This window comes from Berghia stephanieae, chromosome 2, assembly GCF_034508935.2.
Source record: "Berghia stephanieae isolate SIO BIC M18660-M18661 chromosome 2, UCSD_Bste_1.3, whole genome shotgun sequence".
NCBI classification, from domain to species: Eukaryota; Metazoa; Mollusca; class Gastropoda; order Nudibranchia; family Aeolidiidae; genus Berghia; species Berghia stephanieae.
Window position 1 is genome coordinate 47622687 of NC_088361.1, and position 9736 is coordinate 47632422.

At 38.1% G+C, this 9736-nt stretch overlaps 1 protein-coding gene across 1 annotated transcript; it reads right to left on the minus strand.

Moving 5' to 3' along the window:
• Positions 1 to 652: 652 nt before the first annotated feature.
• LOC144965039 (uncharacterized) lies at positions 653 to 7775 on the minus strand. The gene is made up of 4 exons (XM_078899912.1): positions 7663 to 7775; positions 3461 to 3808; positions 1746 to 1938; positions 653 to 993 (listed from the first exon to the last, which is right to left on the minus strand). Exons 2-3 carry the CDS (start codon positions 3782 to 3784, stop codon positions 1750 to 1752), a joined length of 513 nt encoding a protein of 170 aa, XP_078756038.1. The 5' UTR covers positions 3785 to 3808; positions 7663 to 7775; the 3' UTR covers positions 653 to 993; positions 1746 to 1749.
• Positions 7776 to 9736: the final 1961 nt, after the last annotated feature.

Below are 9736 nucleotides of genomic sequence, written 5' to 3' on the forward strand. Positions count from 1 at the left end.
TGTCATAAATGATTAAATCAACCCTTTTTGTACATCTTCATGAAATATTAAAGCTAAATTTCACTTCAAAATATTTTTCTAACAGCTAGTCAAGTTGAAAAGTATGAAATTTTAGATAAGTTGCTGGATACCTTTAAGTAAATAAGTAAGTAAATAATGAATTTATATAGCGCCTAAACATCCACGTTAATCGTGCTCTGCGGCGCTTTACATAATAAAAATAAAAATGTTTAAAAACTACAAAATTAAAAATCACGACACCACATGATACATAATAAGCATGCATACAAAAACAAAATCTAAGCAACATATATTTCATGAAAAATAAGCGTCAAGGAACAACTCAGTCTTCAGACATTTCCTGAAAGATGATAAATTTTCACAGGACTTTGTCCGAGGACTAAGTGTGTTCCATAGGCGTGGAGCTATGAGGTTTTTGCACCGAAAGTGGATTTTGAGGTGGCAACTTTTAGAACTTAGGACTGAGATGATCTTAAATTTCGAGTGGGTTCATACTTTTTAATCAGTTCCTGCAAATATTCAGGTGCCAATCCATCCAGACATCTAAAAACATAGCACAACATCTCAAATTCTATCCTATACTTCACAGGAAGCCAGTGCAATTCCTGGAGAACTGGTGTTATATGATCTCTTTTTTTTCGTTAATTTTATAAGTCTAGCCGCTTTATTTTGAATTTTTTTGTAGTTGATGAATTAAACTACTTTGACAACCAATGAGAAGGGCATTGCAATAATCTAATCTGCTAGTAATAAACGAATACATACATCTGACAATAACTTCATGAAAAATCACCCGATTTACTTCAAATAAAGATTAAAATGCTCCGGGGAGCATATTCTTTCAGTTAATGAAAAGATTGCTAACCCAAAATTTTCACCCTCCGACTGACCATGTCATGCACTGACATTTTTGTACTGGATATTGACGTTCTTCACTGGATGTCTCCATCTTGTTTCATGCCTGGTCCAAACCTGTTGATGAAAACAATGATCTTAAAAGAAAAGCCAACGTATATTCATCTCCAGGTCCAATATCCCAAATTATGACGGAAGCTTTGTCGGAATGGAAATACTCTCAAACCAATGTAAGAAGTTGTTCATTTTTACAGCAATGTTAAATGCAGCCCAAAATTGCGTTAGATTATCAGACCAGCCAATAAGAGCGGCTATATGGGCTAGTTCAATGTGTGAACATATATAGTATGCAGGTCTGACAACTGAATCCACTTATGGGCCTAGTTTAACATTGGAGTAATGGGCAATATTTTGCGTAATTTTTGTGTGATTTCCATTACAACAATGAGCCCATAAAATAAAGCACTTTGAGTTTTAGTGGATATAGCCCTATATAAAAGCTCAAATCGGAAGCTTAGAAAATCTATAATTTAGGTTCCAAAAGACAAACTAAAAACAAATTATTTAGAAGTATATATAAATAAGTAGTCCTTCAGAGCCATTAGGCCCATGGAGCCGGAGTTTATCCCAGTTTCTATAACGTGAAACGGACAATAGGATATGACGCAATACTATCGCAAAGCACTTCCCGCCAAATCTAACAGACTCAGCTACCCATTCACTACTGATTGCACAAGGAGGGGGGGAGGGTGGACAGAACAAATCTCGACTGCACCGCAGATCGATCTTGGTCCCTTAGCGTGTGCAGCGACTGCTCTACCAGCTGAGCTATAGGAACATTTTTTTTTTGGGTAATGAAAATTACTTACATTTTTATTCTTCTTTTTCACATCTCATGTCAAGAACAGGGTCATCTTCAATGTCGTTGTCAAGATTTTTCCAATGATAGACCCTAGTCCTCCCCGATGGACTAGTGTAATTAGACATCAATGGGTGACACCCTTGGTCAAATGTCCAGTTTATGTCAAAGCCATTATCACTGAATCGCCATGTGGTCACACCCTGTCAGAAATCATAATAATTTATATCTATGGTTGTGATGGTGGTGGTGGTGGTGGTGGTGGTGGTGGTGGTGGTGGTGGTGGTGATGATGATGATGGTGGTGGTGGTGATGATTGTGGTGGTGGTGGTGGTGGTGGTGGTGATGGTGGTGGTGGTGGTGGTGGTGGTGATGGTGGTGATGGTGGTGGTGATGATTGTGGTGGTGGTGGTGGTGATGATGGTGATGGTGGTGGTGGTGATGATTGTGGTGGTGGTGGTGATTGTGATGGTAGTGTTGGTGGCGGTGGTGATGGTGGTGGTGGTGGTGGTGGTGGTGGTGATGGTGGTGGTGATGATGGTGATGATGGTGGTGATTCTGGTGATGGTGGTGGTGGTGGTGGTGGTGGTGGTGGTGGTGGTGATGGTGGTGGTGATGATGGTGATGGTGGTGGTGATGCTGGTGATGGTGGTGGTGGTGCTGCTGGTGATGATTGTGGTGGTGGTGGTGCTGCTGATGGTGGTGGTGATTGTGATGGTGGTGTTGGTGGCGGTGGTGATGGTGGTGGTGGTAGTGATGATGATGGTGGTGGTGATGGTGGTGATGGTGGTGGTGGTGATGGTGGTGATTGTGATGGTGGTGATGGTGGTGGTGGTGATGGTGATGGTAGTGATGATGGTGGTGATGATGGTGGTGGTGTTGGTATCGGTTGTGATGGTGGTGGTGGTGGTGATGATGATGGTGGTGGTGATGGTGGTGGTGGTGATGGTAGTGATGATGGTGGTGATGATGATGGTGGTGGTGGTGATGATGGTGGTGGTGGTGGTGGTGGTGGTGGTGGCGGTGGTGGTGGTGGTGGTGGTGGTTGTGGTGGTGGTGGTGGTGGTGGTGGTGGTGGTGGTGGTGGTCATATTAAACCTTTTTTTTTTTCGGACAGGGACAACGCTGTTAACGGCCAAGTACTCATTTTATACACGATTTCGGTGATTGATTGTGAATCAAAAGAGCCTTTTCCAAGGTCTTTGCTTCGTACCCAAAAGGTACCGAGTTCGACTACCTGCCTAGTTGTGCGACCCTAATAAGTCAGCTCGCCCTCGCTCACTTTGCGGAGCTGGACTGCGGCTGACACCTGGGTTATTCCAGTCTTCCCTTGGAGTAGACCATAAAGACAAATTTCCCCTTGGGGACGAATTAAGGGAATTTATTATTATTATTATTATTATTATTATTATTATTATTATTATTATTATTATTATTATTATTATTATTATTATTATTATTATTATTATTATTATTATTATTATTATCATTATTATTATTATTAATATTATTATTATTATTATTATTATTATTATTATTATTATTATTATTATTATTATTATTATTATTATTATTTATTTAGTTATTTATTTTAAAATTTCAATGAAGTGGGAAACAGTTTTTTGATATCACACTTTTCTTCTCTGCTGGGAACCAAAATTAAATGTGGAAAACACCAAGCCGCCCCATATCTAGATAATATGGTGTCTAATATAATAAACTTACCTCCCGGTCTGTATACAAAGGGTTGGGAATAACTGTGTAGTCAAGTTCACAAACGTTCTTGAATTCGTGGGCAACGTAGGGGACTTGAAAACACGACTTCTCGAGTGGAAAACCGTGTAATATATTATTTTTTGTGTCAAAGATAACTTCCATGGCTTTTGACTCGACATGCTCGTAAACAATCCCCTTATCAAAATCAGCTATAATAGCTCCTTTAACTCCAACATCCGACGTTCTGGTGACTGTAAATTTTCCATGCAGGCAGCAAAGCCGCTCCCCTAACACCACGTGACAGACGGTAGCTATGATCAAAATAAGTTTCATTTTTTTTTCGTCCAGATAATATTCCTGAAATGAATGAAATGAAAAATATTACACGGATCTATCTACTCAATTCGATTCACAATGTACCATTTAATTTTATTTCCCGCATCAGGCCACGAGGAACCTTATTTCTATTTCATACAGTACCAGTCGCCTGTGAGGAGTCAATTTCGTACAACACTCCTTTATCATTATTCGTCACTATACATAGCCAGGTAGTCATTCACATCTGAGTGAAGTGTAGTAATCTTAGTAAAGAGCCTGACCCAACCGAGGACATAGCAGTGGGACCAGAATATCAATTTCCACAATCACGCTTACCTATCCGGTGACTGAACACGCTTAATATTGCTTGACTTTTCAAGCAAGACGTGAGACTACACCATCGCTCATCGTGGCCATCGTTAACTTATAGCCTGACATTGACCAAAAGATGACGTCAAAAGTCAAGTCTTTGGCAACAAAAGGAAACAAATCGTGAGTTGTATTCAATATTCAACCAATGGGATGACTTGTTTCCTTGATTACTACTAAAGACAAGTCACTAGGTCTGCAAACTAAATAATGACGTTACAAACAGTTTTGTGTGTTGGTCCGTTATACTTCCGGATGGTAATGTTGTGAGCTTCTATAGTAGTAGTAGTAGTAGTAGTAGTAGTAGTAGTAGTAGTAGTAGTAGTAGTAGTTGTAGTAGTAGTAGGAGTTAGTATAGTAGTAGTAGTAGTAGTAGTAGTAGTAGTAGTAGTAGTATGTAGTTCTTGTGTAGTAGTAGTAGTAGTAGTAGTAATAGTAGTAGTAGTAGTAGTAGTAGTAGTAGTATAGTTAGTAAGTAGTATAGTAGTAGTATAGTATGTAGTATAGTAGTAAGTAGTAGTAGTAGTAGTAGTAGTAGTAAGTAGTATATTTATAGTAGTATAGTAGTAGTAGTATAGTAGTAGTATGTTTATTGTATAGTATAGTATAGTAGTAGTATAGTAGTATGTAGTAGTAGTAGTAGATAGTAGTAGTATGTAGTATTTGTGTAGTATAGTAGTAGTAGTAGTAGAATATAGTAGTAGTAGTAGTAAGTATAGTAGTAAAAGTAGCAGTAGTATTAGTAGTAGTATTAGGAGTAGTAATAGTAGTAGTAGTAGTAGTAGTAGTAGTAGTAGTAGTAGTAGTAGTAGTAGTAGTAGTAGTAGTTTTTGTTGTTCTTGTGGTAGTAGTAGTAGTAGTAGTAGTATAGTAGTAGTAGTAGTAAGTAGTAGTAGTAGTAGTAGTAGTAGTATAGTATGAAGTAGTATATAGTAGTAGTAGTATTAGTAGTAGTAGTATAGAGTAGTAATAGTAGTAGTAGTAGTAGTAGTAGTAGTAGATAGTAGTAGTAGTAGTAGTAGTAGTAGTAGTAGTAGTAGTTGTAGTAGTAATAGTAGTAGTAATAGTAGTAGTAGTAGTAGTAGTAGTAGTAGTAGTAGCTTCGAAAGTCTTCCTCCGCCCTAACAACTGTTTCACAGCCACCTTCAAGTTAGGTGCTTGACAGTGTAGAACGATGTTATCGCTGGTCTCTGGGTAATAACATTTATTTCCCTGCAAAAATTGCTGATTCTCAGATAGTAAATAAAATCGAAAAACATCAACTTTACCTTTGTACAGAATATCACTCGTCTGGGTAGGTCTCGAATAAGGTAACAATACGGATAAAGAACTGAACAAAGGTGTATGAAATGTGCCAGACACTGTGTAACGGTAGCACGTCTGACCAGTCACCAGAAAGTCTGAAATTCGATCCCCAGTCGAGGTCGACTGATTTTTTGGGATGGATATTTTCTTGTATTTTTTCTTTCTTGCTTTGTTTGTCATCTTTCATACACACTTGTTCAGTTCTTTATTTAGCTTACACCGGTGCCTGCTCCTTAATTTCTTAATTTTAAAATAACTACATAATAGTCGCTATTGGTTACAAAGTAATAAAAAAAAAGAATAGAAATCAACTTTACAATGTCTAACTCTAATCTGATTTTGTCTCGATTCAAGTAACACCCGATAAACGCGATTGGTTGCATATTATGTTGACGTACTCGACTTATTGCCGATCGTCTCCTAATCTTCGGACTAGGACGCTTTGGCAGCTTCTCTGATTTTTTGAGTGAGTTCTTTCCACTGATGACGATCTGCTGTGATGGATCTCAGGTGTTCTAAATCCTTTTCGCATCTCGGTTCTTGGGTCTTTATTTATCGTAGTGTATATTATATGCTTGTTGTGGGTCTGTCTTTGTTTGTTATGGCCGCTTGGTGTAAAGAATAACGCCATTGCCTTATTAGCTGGAATATCTCTGTCTCATCTTTAGATTTGTCCAAAGAGTCTTCATCTTGCTTCCAAAATTTAAATCGACAGCGGTATTTCTTCGCATTTGTGTGTTACTTATTTTGGTTGGGAAGTGGATATCTAGAATTCTCCTCAGCTGGTTCCAATGGAAGGCATCTAACTTATCTTCTTCGCTTTTTGTTGTTAGTGCCCAAGTTCCACAGTTGTAAAGAAGTATTGATTTAACAAGGATCCTGTATAACTAATTTATTGGTTACATATTGCTAGACGGTTTGTTTTTAAGTTGACAATGGTTACGGCTCGACGTCCGATAAATAATGTCAAAATCGTCAAGGCAGGGGGAGATTGATTTGACTTGACTTAAAGCCTTGTTTTCTATGTTTCATTCAACTTCTCAGCTTCGGCCTTTCATCTTATTTTTGCGGCTAAGATTCTCAAATTATCTCTGTCGTGTACCCGGAGACTAAAATATGGAGACATGAAATATAGGGGATTCTTCTGTATGTCATTTACATCAATGATATGCCAGAAGGTCTACATCCGGGGTCCACATTGAAATTGTTCGCAGATGGCAGCCTCTTGTACAGAGAAATAAAAAACTAGAACGATGCTGTCATACTACAGCAAGATCTAAAAAAATTGCAGTGCCGGGAGGCAAGATGGAAAATGGAATTCCACCCCAAAAAGTGTCATGTCCTCAGGGTGACGAACAAAGAGAAAAACATAATCGAGTCCCACTATGAAATCCATAACGAAGCCAAACAAGATGTGGAGAATGCAAAATACCTCGGCGTGACCCTGGACAGTAATATGAAGTGGAAGAAGCATATTGCCAACATAGCTACTAAGGCTAATAGAACCATGGCCTTCCTCAACAGACACATCCGCCACTGCCAGTAATCTGTGAAAAAGAAAAGCTATGAAACATATGTCAGGCCCATACTGGAATATAGTAGCTCAGTTTGTACCCACACACATCACAAGAAATCAATGATCTAGAAAAAGTCCAACGTCGGGCCGCCAGATTTGTCAGTGGAAACTATGAGCGGGATATGAGCGTAACTCAGCTCATGAACGATCTCCAATGGATACCGCTAAATGAAAGACGTTCAATCAACAAACTCCTCGTATTCCACAAAGCACAAAATCGAAAACTCGAAATTCCAACTAGCCATTTGAAACGGAATAACAACAAAATAGAAACTCAGCATTTAATTTTGAAATCCCCCATTCAAGAACAATCCATCATCTTTACTCTTTCTTCCCTTCCACCATCCGACTTTGGAACTCCCTACCAACCACTTGTAAACAAGCCCTTTCGACTGATGACTTCAAAAAATCACTCCCTGTTTTCCTCTAAAACCCCTGTTACTGAAAAGACTACGAAACAATCTTCAGCCTGAAGCTTTGGCCTGAATGGAAGAAGAAGACTAAAATATTCAAACATCAATTTTACCTTGTCTAATAAATATCTCTAGTTAGATTATGTCTCCTATAAACTAACACCACATCGATGGAGTCGATTCCAAAACAAACAAAAAATTTAAACTTTACAACAAAAAATCCACTTTACCTTGTCAAACGTAAACAGCAACAGTTTCCAAGCTCTGACTCCAATGCACGATGTCCAGAGTTTAGCGATGATGTGAGAGTTGTAACAGATATAGTCTGACTCGATATCAAAATGGAATTAGAATGTTAATATTTGCCAAATATAGATAACAATTTCAGGAAAATTAACTCTTTTACGAAGGTTAACTCTTTCAGGAAGGTTAAATCGTTAGGGATAGTTAACTCTTTGAGAAAGTTAACACGTTAAGTAAAATGAAATATTTAAGGAAAGTTAACACGTTAAGTAAAACAAATTGTTTATGGAAAATTAACTCGTTAAAGAAAGGCAACTCTTTAATGAAAGGTAACACTTTGTTTGTTTTGTTTTGTTTTTTTGTTTTGTTTTTTGTTTTGTTGGGTTTTTTTTGTTTTTTGTTAAGAAAATGATGAGACTATGTCCAATAAACGTCAATAGTCTGATTAATACAATTTAGTAAGAACTACTCATAAAAATGGGTGACAAAATAAAACAATGACAAAGAGCTGAGCGCGCTAATTTCGTTCCCTTTTTATTGACAAGTCAAATTGGACTTTCTTTTGGCGATCGTTGACTTATATCGTGACGTCATTTTGAGTTAGGGTGTCAGGTCACGATTTGTGTTTAAGTTGACAATGGTTACGGTTCGACGTCCGATAAATAGTGTCGAAATCGTCAAGGCAGGGGGAGATTGATTTGACTTGACTTAAAGCCTTGTTTTCTATGTTTCATCCAACTTCTCAGCTTCGGCCTTTCATCTTATTTTTGCGACTAAGATTCTCAAATTATCTCTGTCGTGTACCCGGAGACTAAAATATGGAGACATGAATCAGGGAATCTTTCCTTGTGTGGGTGTTCAATGTCAAGTCGGTAAATATGTCATCTATGTATTGATGGTATGTGTGTAATAAAATACATACACACCATTTCTTCCCGCCACAATCATCAATCGTACAAATACACCAAAAGATTATTGACAGTATGCGCTTGGCTAAGAAGCTCACAACATTGCCATCCGTAAGTATAAACGACCGACACACAAAACTCTATGTAACAATGAACTTTTATAGTCTGGATAATACAGTTTAGTAAGAATTAATCTTAAACGCGGATGGCAAAAGAAAAACAATAACAAAAACCTGAGTGACGTCAGCTTCATACTTTCTATAGATAGTACGCGCTTGGCTATGAAGCTCACAACATTGCCATCCGGAAGTATAATGGACCAAGACACAAAACTGTGTGTAAACATGAACGTTAATAGTCATGTTAATACAGTTTAGTGAGAATTACTCATAAACGCGTATGGCAATAAACAATAACAAAGACCAGAGTGACGTCAACTTCATACTATCTATAGATAGTATGCGCTTGGCTAAGAAGCTCATAGCATTGCCATCCGGAAGTATAACGGACCAGCACACAAACCTGTGTGTATCCATGAACGTTTATAGTCGGGTTAATACAGTTCAGTGAGCATTACCCATAAACGCGGATGGCAAAAAACAATAACAAAGACCTGAGTGACGTCATCTTCGAACTATTTATAGTCTGAGAGAATTTAGTGAGAAGAAATCACATCCGAATACACACAAAGCTGCGAGAACTCGTGCCAAATTTCAAATGTGTTATAAAACATGAAAGATAGTATGCGTTTGGCTAAGAAGCTCATAACATTGCACTCCGGAAATAGAACGGACCAACGCACAAAACTGTGTATATCCATGAACGTTTATAGTCAAGTTAATACAGTTCAGTGAGTATTACTCATAAACGCGGATGGCAAAAAAACAATAACAAAGACGTGATTGATGTCATCTTCGTTCTATCTATAAAAGAGAGAGGATGTTTACCGACTTGACTCGGCCTGCTCAGAGACACACATCGTCTGCTATTAAAATCCTATAGATAGTATGCGCTTGGCCGAGAAGTTCACAACATTGCCATCCGGAAGTATAACGGACCAACACACAAAACCATGTGTAACCATGAACTTTTATAGTCTGGTTAATACAGTTTAGTGAGAATCACTCACAAACGCGGATGGCAAAATACAATA